This window comes from Rhododendron vialii, chromosome 11a (genome assembly GCF_030253575.1).
Source record: "Rhododendron vialii isolate Sample 1 chromosome 11a, ASM3025357v1".
NCBI lineage: Eukaryota > Viridiplantae > Streptophyta > Magnoliopsida > Ericales > Ericaceae > Rhododendron > Rhododendron vialii.
Genome location: NC_080567.1, coordinates 18,606,792 through 18,620,267, shown reverse-complemented (window position 1 = coordinate 18,620,267; position 13,476 = coordinate 18,606,792). Strand labels below are relative to the sequence as shown.

The following is a 13,476-nucleotide window of genomic DNA, read 5'->3' as shown; positions in this document are numbered from 1 at the left end:
AAGCTTTTCATAGTTTCGAATTGATTTTGGCAATTCCAAATTGCTAACCGCACTTCCATTTCCATTTTGATGCTGTTTTTGTAGTTTTGCTTCGTGATAGCTGCTGTTTGGATTTTAAAAATATTGTTTAGCCTACGTGTTGGTTGAAGTCACCACAAGTTTATGGTTTTTGCTCACCATAGAAAACCAAAATGGATTATATCGGTCATCTGAACCAAATCGAACCGATTGGTGTACTAAAATTTGGTTTGGTTTAGTTCGCGAAATGTCCAAACCAAAATGTCCGGTTTGATTAGTAAAAATGTCAAAACTGGATCAAATCAAATTGTTTATATCCCTACCATTGAATTTCAAAACTTGGTGAATTAGCTGGCTAGCATCGATTTGAAGTTCGACGATGAGACATGTGCTTTATTCCTACTCAGTTCCTTGCTAGACGATTGTGAGACTTTGGTGGTTTCAGACAATAAGTTGACCATAAGCATGGTTCTGTTCATCGATGAGACACGAAGGAGGAAGATGGGATCTTCAAACACATTGGCTCGAGGTATGGCAAGGATCATACCAACGAAGGACTTTGGTTCAGGGGGTGCAGCATTCGGGTCAGGGGATGTAGAGAACTTGACGTTGGACGCACCTGGTCGGAGCAGGCGATTGTTGACTTGGTTCTCTCAAGTACTGGTAAGAGTGAAAACACAAATAGAGAAAAAGAGGGGGAGACAAGCTGCCAACAACAGCTATCAATGGAGTGGTGATATCGACAAAGCCAAGTTTTTGAGTTGGGGGTGGCACTAAAAAATATTGTAGTACACCGAATCTAACGGTCCAAGTCCGTTGAGGAGCAAGCCGAGACCAAGCTCGGCTATTTGCAAAATTACGACACGAATGGCTCAATCAAGCTCGGCAACCTTCCTGAAGAAGTAAGCTCTCAGCCGCGGCTTCCTTTAAGTAGACTCTTCAGGCTCAGCCACCCCTATTATGGCAGCTCTGTTGGACTTCACCTCGTGTTGTCCACCAGGGTCGGCGAGACATGGGCTTGGCCACCTGCTGAGTCATGTGCTCTCTCACGTGATGAAGCGGTTACGCCAAGAGATAACGATGGGAACACATGGGGGCTGCCAGCTCACGCCCGAAAACGGTTGCCAGATCTACTCAGTGACGTCAAGGCGATGTCACCTAACCCGTGCAAGGCACATGCCTGTGCTTGGGAAATAAGTCAAGGAGGCACTATAAATATCAAGGGAAAAACCCTAAAAGGTACACACACTACGCTACCTAAAAACCCTATTCTCTTACTTGATTCTCTGCACATTCTCATCCTCTCGCCGGAGGGCCTTGCCGGCAATCCCGGCTAGGTCTTAGTCATGCGTTCACTGTGCAGGATTAAGCGAGAAGGCTAGGAAACCCACGAGCCATCGGAGGAGAATCCCAGATCAAAGGATCATGGGCCACACAATTGGTGAACTCGACGTGAAGCCTAAAACTTCTGATCCAAATGGCTCGAACCTCCTTTAATCCACTCCCCTCCTCTCAACAACCACCACAGCTTCAATCACCATGGGCGGAGATCTGGCGGATGTCACCGTCTCAGGGGCCAAAGACGCCAATGGAAACACAATCCTTCCACCATTTTTGGAGAGGCACATGTCCATTTCACTCCCTCCTAGTTCCGGCCTCTCCCCAGCAGCGGACGATGTAACAACGGCCTACATCCGCTTGTTACAGCGTCGCAACGACGATAGGGACAATGAGCTGGCAGCCCTGAGGGCGGAAGTTGCCCAAATGAAACAACAGATGCAGCGAGACACCACTCCCGCTACATCTAGATCCGCGGGAGGAGGAAGCGGGAGGCGGCGAAGCCAAACACCACCCCCGCGACCACCACACGAGCGTCCTCTCGAAACCGGCCGCCGCAGGTCCGTCAAGGACCGCCTTGGCATCACACCAGACCCAGGAGATGCAAGGGAAATCATACTTTATAAATGGCCTACAACATCTGGAACACACCGCTCAAAGAGCCACCTCGATCGAACCAACACCAGGGATACTGAGTCGTTTACAAGCACATACTCGACTAGTTGCACAGAGTTCTCTCGCACAACGGTTTCACACTGTAGCCGAGATTCCGTGGAGACCAGACGCCACGTATTCGAACGTCTTGGGGAAATCCCAGCAGAAAATTTCGACCATAACAACCAAGCTTGAGGGAACGGGAAAGGCGTGCGTATCGAAGAGCCGAACAACGAAACCAAGACCCGTAGGGACGGAGGAAAGTCTATTGACGACCCTCACCGAACGACAGCAGATTTACGAGACAAGCTTCGGCATTGAAACCATGAAAAATCCCCAAACAGAGACTCTAAAAGAACAAAGACGGATGGGCACGGCAAGCCACCGCGCCCCGGCTTTAAGCGGCAGCTGAAGGACCTCAATGTCTCTCCCTTCACGTCCTACATAATCAACACAACGGCCGAACCCAACTTCCACCTGCCAAAGTTCACAAAGTTTGATCCAACCACTTGCGAAGCTTACACCCACCTGATCCACTTCCGTCAAACCATTGAGATGTGCACCACAAAGGATGAAATCATATGCAAAGCATTCCCGTCCAGCCTCGGCTCCCTTGGACTCCAGTGGTTCAACAAATTGCCCGCTGGATCCATACGGAACTTGGCCGACCTAGAACGCGCTTTCAACACTCGTTTTATCACAAGCAACAGGACCGCCAAGGAGCCTGAGTCATTGTCCCAAATGCGGAAACTCCCATCTGAAATTCTCTGACAGTACGCCGAACGATACTGGCAATTGTTCAACGAAATTCCTAAAATCGACGAGTACTGGGCTGCAAGAACCTTCAAAAATGACTTGGAGATTAACAGCAAGATCCTGGATGAACTTGCTATTCGCCCACCCCATGGCATGGGCGAGTTGATGCGCATCGTGGAATGGTTCTACGCTCTTGAAGAATTTTACGCGGACCGTACGGCTCAAAGGCTAACGAACTCAACTACAAGCCTCCCGACGATCACACCTCAGCTGCCAGCACCAGTCACAACGCATCAGCCTCAGCCAAAGAAACTTGTCCACAACATCAAGGAAGGAAAGAAGTGCCAGCTAAAGGTACATGACTATGTGGCCGAAACCACATACTTCAAAGAACCCATCTGGTCTTTCTTGAAGGAAATCATGAGGCAACTATGGTTCGAATGGCCAACAGGAAAGCTGGGCACAGACACTGGCCAACCAGATCAGAACCCACGAAAGAAGTGCTCATGCCACAATGAGCTCGGTCATTACACAACGGCATACGCACCATACAAAGAACTATTGGAGCGTCTGGCACCGCAAGGCCATCTCGATCAGTACATCATTCGAACCAAAACACCCACCCGTCCACCTGCTGGCAATCCTAACCCAAATGAACCACAGCCGACGATACACGTTATTCACGGCCCCGTGACAAAGGAATCTGAATCCAATCTTCGGGCCGACCTCAATCGCGCATCCACTTCCAAGCAGGTACTCGCAGTAGGACCTAGATCCAAACGTCCACGACCAAAAGAGTTACCCAAATGGACAATAACTTTTACCCAGCGCGATCTCGAACATGTGCAAACACCACACTCCGACGCCCTCGTCATAACTGTCCAAATTGGAGTACATGACGTCAAGCGCGTTCTAATCGATCAGGGAAGCTCGGCGGAGGTCATGTACTATGACTTGTTCAAAAAGCTTGATCTCCCGAAGTCGGCTTTGCAACCCGCCGAAGTATCCCTCATCGGATTTAACGGAGCACCCGTTTGGCCACTTGGTCGAATCTTCCTGCCAGTCATCGTTGGCTCGAAAACATTGAGCGTCGAATTCATCGTCATCAACGTACCTAGCCCATACAACGCAATTCTTGGCTGAACCTGGCTACACAACATGCAAGCAATCGCCTCAACCTACCACCAGGTCGTTCGCTTCATCGGCATCAATGGGAGACAGGAAGATCTCCAAGGCGACCAAATAGCCTCCAAAAAGTGCTACATCTCAGCCGTCCACAATTCCACCAAAGCCAAGCAAGTGCAATGGGTCGAAGTCCCAGACATTGCTATGATCGATGACGTCGGCCAGCAAGCTGAAGACAAAGTAGAAGAGGACCTCATTCAAATGCCCATCAACGAGGATGGCTCTCGATTCTTCTTAATCAGCTCTTCCATCAGCGAGACCGACCGCGAAGAAATGTTCCAATACCTCAAGAAAAACATAGAAGTTTTTGCTTGGACCGCCAATGAGATGTTGGGGGTCGATCGGGGGTCGATCCCGATTTTATCAGTCACTCTCTCAACATCAAGAAAGATGCCAAGCTTGTCATCCAGAAGACGCAACGTTCTGCAGCCGAACACGCTGACGCTGTCGTTGAAGAAGTCAAACGTTTGCTGGAAGCCAACGCCATCCAAGAATTACAATACCCAACATGGTTGTCCAACACAGTGGTCGTTAAGAAGAAAAACGGCAAATGGTGAGTTTGCGTGGATTATACCAATCTCAACGACGCTTGTCCAAAGGATTGGTTCCTAATCCTGAAGATTGATCAACTTGTGGACGCAACGGCAGGCCATGCTCGGCTAAGCTTCCTAGACGCCTACCGTGGCTACCACCAAATTGCCATGGACCCCGACGACATGGAGAAAACTGCTTTTATCACACCATATGGCATCTTTTGCTACCGAGTCATGCCCTTTGGGCTCAAGAATTCAGGCGCCACATTCAACAGAGCAATATTCAAGATGTTACAAGAACACATCGGCCACACCGTGGAAGCCTACATTGATGACCTCGTTGTGAAGAGCAAGAAGGAATCCAACCACCTGCAAGACTTGGCGGAAGTCTTTGAAATCCTTAAACTACACAAGCTATGACTAAACCCTGAAAAGTGCGCGTTCGGCGCAAGCGCTGGGAAATTCCTTGGACACCTGGTCACCCGACGCGGTATTGAGGCCGACCCAAACTAGATAAAAGTCGTTAAAGACCTGCGCCCACCAAGGACAATCAAGGAAGTACAAAGGCTAACTGGGATGGCAGTGGCACTGAACCGATTTATCAGCAAATCCTCAGACAAATGCTACGCATTCTTCCATGCCTTGAAAAGAAAGGTCGACGCAGCTTTGAATGGACCGCGGATTGCGACTCCGCTTTGACCAAACTCAAAGAATACTTAAGCTCGGCCCCTCTACTCGTGAAACCAAAAGAGTACGAGACCTTGTATCTATATCTTGCCGTCTCCGCCCACGCAGTCAGTTCAGCGTTGGTAAGGCGAGTTGGCACCGACGACTTGCCCATCTACTTTACAAGCAAAACACTTCTTCCAGCTCAAACACATTACCTACCCCTTGAAAAGTTAGCCCTTGCTCTCGTTTCAGCGGCTAGGAAACTCCTACCCTACTTCCAATCACACCCCATCGCCGTCTTAACGGAGCACCCCCTCAAGAGCCTTTTTCGGAAAGCTGATCTATCCAACAGGGTCTCCAAATGGGCAGTAGAGCTAGCAAACTTTGACATTCGTTTCGAGCCACGAACGGTAATCAAAGGGCAGGTTCTTGCTGTCTTCATTGCTGAGCTCACTCCAGAAGATACAGAACTTCTCAACACACCCATCCCAACACACACCGTCACCGAGCAACAAGTGTCGCCAAAACCTTGGCACCTTTTCCAAGGGAACATCTGGCGCCTACATGTTGACGGAGCATCTAACAGCAACGGAGTAGGGGCCGGGGTCGTCCTAGTCTCCCATTGTGGAACACTACATGAAAGTGCTATCAGCATCGAATTCCCCGCCACCAATAATGAAGCGGAATATGAAGCCCTCCTCGCTGGCTTACGCTTTGCAGTTGCGATGGAAATCTCTGATCTTGTCATTTACTGTGACTCTCAACTCATAGTTAACCAAGTACTTGGGGACTATGAGGCTCAGGATCTGCGGATATCAAAATACCAGTCAACCGTAGCCGAACTCATCACCCACTTCCACAATTTCAAAATCGAACAGATCAACCGCGAACACAATGCGCATGCAAACGCACTCGCTGGCCTTGCCTAAGCTTCTAAAGCCTCCGAATTCAGGACAATCAGCTTCGGCAGCATTGACCATCCAAGCTTTGACATAACTCCTGAAATACTCAACGTTGAACTCGGTCCAAGCTGGATGGACGAGATCGTTGCATTTCTCAAAAATGATACTCTACCAGCAGACAAGAAGGAAGCTTATCGCATCAGGAACAAGGCTGCTTACTATTGGCACTCCGAAAGTGGCCAACTCTACAGGAAATCTATCTCTGGCCCATATCTCCTCGTGGTCCACCCAACCCAAGTACCTGAGATTCTCGCCGAACTTCACTCAGGGAGCTATGGATGCCACTCTGGCGGCCGTTCACTTTGCCAACGAGCATTAAGTCAGGGATACTTTTGGAAGAACATGAAAAAGACTGTGAAGAAATCGTTTGCAAATGCTGACCATGCCAATTGTTTTCTCCCATACCAAAGTAGCCCGCCCAGAACCTCTCCTCTATCACCAGTCCTTGGCCCTTTGCACAATGGAGGCTCGATATTGTCGGAAAGCTACCAACGGCCCCTGGAGGCTTTAAGTTTCTAATTACCGCAACAGACTATTTCTCCAAATGGGTAGAGGCTGAACCCCTGGCAATGATCATCGAAGCAGACGTATGAAGATTCGTCTGGAGGAACATTGTCACTAGATTCGGTGTACCCTACGCCATCGTCTCAAACAACGGAAGTCAATTCGTCGGCAAGGACCTAACAAGCCTTTGCGCCGAATTTGGGATTCGCTTCTTCAACTCAACTCCAGCGTGCCCTCAAGGAAATGGCCAAGCCGAGGCCACGAACAAGACCGTCTGCGCTGGGATCAAGCGTCGCCTAAACTCCAAACGAGGCAAGTGGGCTGAAGAACTACCACGTGTACTATGGGCTTACCGCTCCACACCAAGGCACTCAACTGGCCAAACGCCTTTCTCAATGGCATTCGGCATGGAGGCCGTAATCCCATTAGAATCCAAGTTCCCCACTTTGAGAACGGAAAACTTTGACCAAAAGACCAATGAAGAAGCCATGGAACAGAAACTGATCTTGGCAGAGGAGAAACGTGATGACGCTCGGCTGAAGCTTGCCGAGTACCAACAACAAGTAGCAAAAGGCTACAACCGGAGTGTGCGAACCAAGAAATTCAAGCCAGATGATTTGGTTTGGCGAAAAGTGGTGCAAGCCAGAAAGAAAACCAAATTCAAACCCAACTGGGAGGGTCCCTTTCATATTGTCAAAATTATTGGCGAATGCGCTTACACACTCGAAGACATGAATGGAAAAATCCTCACCAATCCATGGAATGCACAGAACTTGAAAAAGGCATACATGTGACAAACATTTTCCACGAAATGGCTTCGGTGCCATCTTCTACTTAAATCTCAGTATGGCTTCAGCCCCTCCGTTTTTATTTCTCTCATGTACTCCCCACGTTTATCAATACAAAGTAGAATCTTGTTTGGCAATTGATGTCTTCCGTATTTTTGGCTTGATTTCACTAAAATAATTCACTCTCGGCAAAACACTGCCACAAACGAACGTTGACTTCGGTCACACCCACAAACGGCTCTTAAGCCTTTAAGCTTCGGCCACCATCACCGCCCAAAGAAGCAAACAAAGGACATCTGATCCGCCGAGCTTAAAACACACATCTCTGATGGAACTTAGGCTCTGGCTCGAATTGGCAAGACACCATGGTCGGCCACCGAAAGGTTACACTCGCACCTCGGCAAGCAAACCACCCACAAACAAGCAAAATCTCCAAATCCTCCATATCTGGGCCATGTTTTGGCACTTTGGCCAAGCACCCAAGCACAAGCAAAGAGGCTTCTAGAACTCTTATAGCCCAATCAAAGACTCATCTACGATACTTGCAGAATGTCGACAGATAGAAAACAAGATCAATGACCAATGAGCTCTAGTTTTCTACTTTGGTATAGGCTCGGCAAAAACGACTTAAAGATAGCCACTTCTACATTGGCAAACAGCTCATTTTTTCAGCCGAACCAAAACCAAAGTGGGGGCTACGGATAACTACTATTCAAACAAGCAAACCTATCGGAATTTTCAAAAAGGACAAAGACATTCAATCAAGTTTGGCAAAACAGAAAACATTGCAAGCGAGAAGTCAACACATCCATTTCAGAGAAAAGTTCTGATCGAATCCTTATGATGGAAGGTATGGCGTGGTAAACCGTTTGAGCCGACCCCACCCACAAGACATTACATCTGGAACGAAAAAATCCAAGCTTGGATCCGTCCAGTCCAATGCAAATTTTGATTTCAAAAAACAACAAAAAACAAATGAAAAGGGGTAAATCTCCCACTTAAACTTAAGCAGCATCCTCAGCAGCATCGGCTCCAACCTCGGCATTTTTATCAACATTCACTGGCTCCTGATCAGCATCCCCAGTCACCTTCTCAGCACCTTTAGCAACCTTTTCGTTCCCAACCTCACCAGCTGCCTGCCTGGTGGCCCCATCTTCACCTTCGCCGTCATCACCAGAAACGTCCTCAAAATCATCATCACTCTCGGGAAATTCTTCAGAAGGGAGGGGTGCACACTCCTCATCAGTGTATGGCAAGACAAGCTCGGGAACAACAGCTGCTGGAATAGACTTGTACAAATTCAAGCTAGACTCTAGCTGAAGAACGCTGGCAGCTGCAGCTACACCGTCCTTATAACCTCTCCTATAAGCAACGGGCACCCACTTCTCAACCTCCTCGTTCACCATCTTACGAGCATCTCTAATATACTCGGCCCCGGCTCAGTCGAAGCCAGCTTGATAAGCCTTCTCGTCAACCTCCTTCATCTTTCTTTTCTCCCTTCTCAAAACCTTTCCCAACTTACGCTCGGCCTTCTTCGCTTTGTCCTCGGCCGCATCCTTCAACTTTTCAAGCTCGGACGCGCGAGCCTTCGCTGCCCTCAGACTAGTCTTCAATGTCTTCACTTTATCACGCTCAGTTTTAAGGTCGTCACGGTAACGGGACCTTTCGGCAGTAACCAGCTCGGCTTTGTTCGAAGCTCGAAGCAAAGCTTTGCCTAGCCTGTAAAACAAAAAATGATAAAGTCAAACACAATCAAGCTCGGGAAAAGGCACAAAGAAGAAGGTCTAAAGGAACCAAGCTTGGACGTACCTGAACGAGGTAGGCATTCGAATGTACTAAGCTCGGCTGAAGATCCTCCGGAACCTTCAGCATATCCTACGGCAGAGCCAAACCTTGGAGCATTGTCACGGCCAAACCGAGCTCCAGCTTGACACTGTCTTGGACAGAAACAACCCTGCCCTTGGCTGTGGCAAGCGTTGGGGCAAACTCCAGAAAAGCTATCGGCCCAGCCGAACCCACCGACTTTTGGTTCCCCTTTGAACCACCAGCAGCTGAAGACTCGGTCTTTTCCTTATCACTTAGATGCAGAGTCGTCGGCCTAGCGGGACAAAAATCATGAGTGATTTTTTGCCTCTTCTCACCAGGCTCGGCCACATCCGTCTCTTTCTGCCGAACCGCAGTGCCATCTCTGATGTTGACACGAACGACGTTCCTTTTTCCCATTTGGCCAGCAAACTCGGGTATGAGTGTTTGAAGAGGGATATCAATACCTGGAGACTTGGACTGCTGACTTTCCTGGAACCAGAATTCTGCTGGCTTTCTAAACGTTGGAAATTTCACTCTTGGCTCTTGTTGCTTCTTACTCACCCGCTTCCGCTGATCTGCCTCCGCTGTTGATAGTCCACCCTCCTTAGAAACCTCTCCCTTTTTGCTCGGCCCACCTATCTCTTTTTCTCTCCTCCTGAGTTTACCCTTGTAAGATGGGACATAGCTAAGCAAAGTCGGTGCGTCTCTGACAGCTTGGGACAGAAGGACCTCTATATGCTTCTCAACCGCCAGCGACTACTTGGTCTTCGTTATAGATTGGTGATCTGCAAATCAATAGAGCGCAACCAGCGTCACTGAAAATAATAGGGGTAACCTCCAAAAAAGAAAGAGGCTCGGCAAAAGATGGAATAAAGCATATCTACCTCGAAAATCTTTTATCTTCGGCACAGCGTATCGACGATTGGATTGGTCACCGAACTCATAGTTGCCATTTACCTCGACGTAAAATTGCCCACTTATCAGTGTCGGGCAACCCATCTACTAAGGGTGTCTTGTCTCTACGAGTCGATAGATATCGACGTTCGGTTTGACCGTGCCTAGACATTACGTATGTATGAAAGAGGTCGGCGACGGTGAACTCCAGATTATGGAGCTCCTTCAGTGCGATCACTGACATCACAATCCTATAGCTATTAATGGCGAAAAAATGGGGAACGAGGCTAAACCGAGCCAAGAGTTCCCTTAAAAAGGGATGAAGTGGGAACCGTAGCCCAGCTTCACAAATAGCCATGAGGGGGACCGTTATATGCTCGAGGTGATGCTCCTTCTGGTCCCTAATACGGTTACTGGCTACCTAGCTGACAACAACGTCGTCGGGAATGTTATAGTCATGACAGAATCTCTCGTATTCGCCATGCTCCCCACTAAAAAAATGAGCATGGGGGCAAACCTGGCCCCTCTCATAGAGGTCGGCGACCTCCCTATCCTCCGAAGGCACTTCGCCGTGACCAGATCGTGCGGAAGAAGTGGCTTCGGCTTGAGAATCGAACCTTGATTCGGCTTCGGTCCCCAACTGGGACTCGGCCTCTGAATGAGTTGACGATGTGAACGAGATCTCAGGCTCAGTATTGAACCCATCCCCGACGTATTCATAGACGCGTTCGGCGTTTGAGTCACTTGTGTCAGTCGACATATTAGAAGAGATTGAAGAGATCTAGCGTCGGCTCCTGTGCCTTTCCAAATACTCTCGGATTATCAAATCCCCAGAGTCATCCCCTAACCTCTCAGAGTCGGAAGAGATTACTATGACTGGGTGAGCCAGACCTATCACAAAAAGAGAACAATGAGAAACCCTATCGTCGGAAACAAACGGAGATCTCCATACGCTCGGCTACCCTACTGGCCCACCCAATCCTAACTCCATGAAGACTCAAGCTCGGGAAACCCTGAAAGCTCGAGTCACGGGCTCGGCTCCACTAAATGACAACCAAACCCAACCAATGTCAAAGTTGGGGCTCGGAAGAATAGGTTGAAGCTGAAGATGAACAGACTGTTCATCCCGAGCAAGACACTGTTCATACAGAGCAAAAACCCCAAGAAATCCCAAAGGTGGAAGGAGAAAATGCATAAAAACTGCAAAAACGAAAGGAGCAACAAGAATTAAACGCATACCTGGAGATTTTGGCAAAATCTGACGATTGGATCCTCTGGAAATCGAAACTGGAAGATGAATAGGCGGCAGGAGCAGCTTCAGCAATGGAGGTCTAGAGAGAGAAAGAGATTATAACCTCTTTCTCTCCTCAGGTCCCCATTTATATAAGGCAAGGTCTAGGGTTTCGAAATTCTTGCCCAATGCTGCACCGCCGAACTGACAGCCATTCAACGTTCGACACGTGGCAATGATGGAGTGGCCTTACAGGTTTTCACGCGTGCCAGCCATCCCCTCATCAGCCGTACTGAACCGTGAAGTAACACTTAGTAACCCCCTATTGGAGCTTGTCCATAACAGATGCCGAGGAAACAATTTGAGCTCAGCCAAATTTCTAACCATCCGCTGTGGTTCGCGTTCGGCCATAGTGAGATCCGGTCATGCTCTTCTTCAATCTCCACCACGCGTTCGGCGTCAGTAAAGATTGAGGGGCTATTGTAGTACACCGAATCTAACGGTCCAAGTCTGTTGAGGAGCAGGCCGAGACCAAGCTCGTCTATTTGCAAAATTACGACACAAATGGCTCAATCAAGCTCGGCAACCTTCCTGAAGAAGTAAGCTCTCAGCCGCGGCTTCCTTTAAGTAGACTCTTCAGGCTCGGCCACCCCTATTATGGCGGCTCCGTTGGACTTCACCTCGTGTCGTCCACCAGGGTCGGCGAGACATGGGCGCGGCCACCTGCTGAGTCATGTGCTCTCTCGCGTGATGAAGCGGTTACGCCAAGAGATAATGATGGGAGCACATGGGGGCTGCCAGCTCACGCCCAAAAACGGTTGCCAGATCTACTCAGTGATGTTAGGGCGACGTCACCTGACCCGTGCAAGGCACATGCCTGTGCTTGGGAAACAAGTCAAGGAGGCACTATAAATATCAAGGGAAAAACCCTAAAAGGTACACACACTACGCTACCTAAAAACCCTATTCTCTTACTTGATTCTCTGCACATTCTCATCCTCTCGCCGGAGGGCCTTGCCGGGCAACCCCGGCCAAGTCTTAGTCGTGCGTTCACTGTGCAGGATTGAGCGAGAAGGCTAGGAAACCCACGAGCCAACGGAAGAGAATCCTAGATCAAAGGATCACGGGCCACACAAATATTTACATAATAATATAAAAAAGAAAACCGTATTCGTGGCCCTGATCAATTATTCACATTAACGAAAAAATACATGTTTTATAAGTTTATCATTAAGAAAAATACTTACTATTCAAAATTAAATTAAATACATGTTTTCTAATGTTAAGTATTCATAGCACCCAAAAATGTACATCTTTTGATAATTGATCGGTTAATCATCCATCAACATACATAATTTTTTTTTTTTTTTTAACAAAAGAGAGAAGATTTTATTAATCTGAAAGGTGGAAAAGCACCTAACCATCAGAGAGAGAGGAGCCCCAAAGGGGCAAGGTAGTTGTCCACAAACCGGACAAGCTACAAGAAAGGGCTTTCTTTGCACAAGCATGTGCAGCCCTATTACAATCACGTTTGACAAAATTAAAATCACACAACTGAAACGAATCCTTCAAAGCTAAACAATCTTGTACCAAAACTGCAATATCAGAGGGTGGATTTTTTGACATGGAACAGCTTCGGACAATCGATTCCGCATCCGATTCAATAAGAACACGTCCTACATTCAGAGCAACACCCAAATTCATTCCATTTCTAATTGCCATAGCCTCCGCAAGCCGTGGAGAGGTGAGACCTTCATATGACTTAATAAAGATTCCCAAAATGGAGCCGTTATAAGAGAAAAATAGTAGTTATACCCAAAAATAAATGATTTCGTTTCATTTTGAAGTTTTAAAAAAATAAATGGTTTTGACCTGACAATGGGTGGCCCGTGCTACCTTCTATGCTCCACCCATGAGGGTGAGAACCAGAGAAATCCGCGTGAGCAATTGCGCAGCGTTCTTTTGAACATTTTCTTCGTGTAGAGGCATACCGGCCTAACCACATTAAACCTCTTTTTTTGTGTGTGTGTGAGTGATCCCCAATCCCCAACACAAAGGAGTCACACGCTCGAAGCACAATGTATAGCTACTTGCTATATAATTGGTGTTTGCCCAAGAGACTTGCTTAATTGAAATTT

General features: G+C 48.0%; 1 protein-coding gene across 1 annotated transcript; it reads left to right on the top strand.

The window, feature by feature from the left end:
* Nucleotides 1–2,919: 2,919 nt before the first annotated feature.
* Nucleotides 2,920–3,909, top strand: LOC131306956 (uncharacterized). The gene is made up of 2 exons (XM_058333387.1): nt 2,920–3,120; nt 3,181–3,909. The coding sequence occupies exons 1-2, from the start codon at nt 2,920–2,922 to the stop codon at nt 3,907–3,909; spliced, it is 930 nt and encodes a 309-aa protein (XP_058189370.1).
* The last annotated feature ends 9,567 nt before the right edge of the window (nt 3,910–13,476 follow it).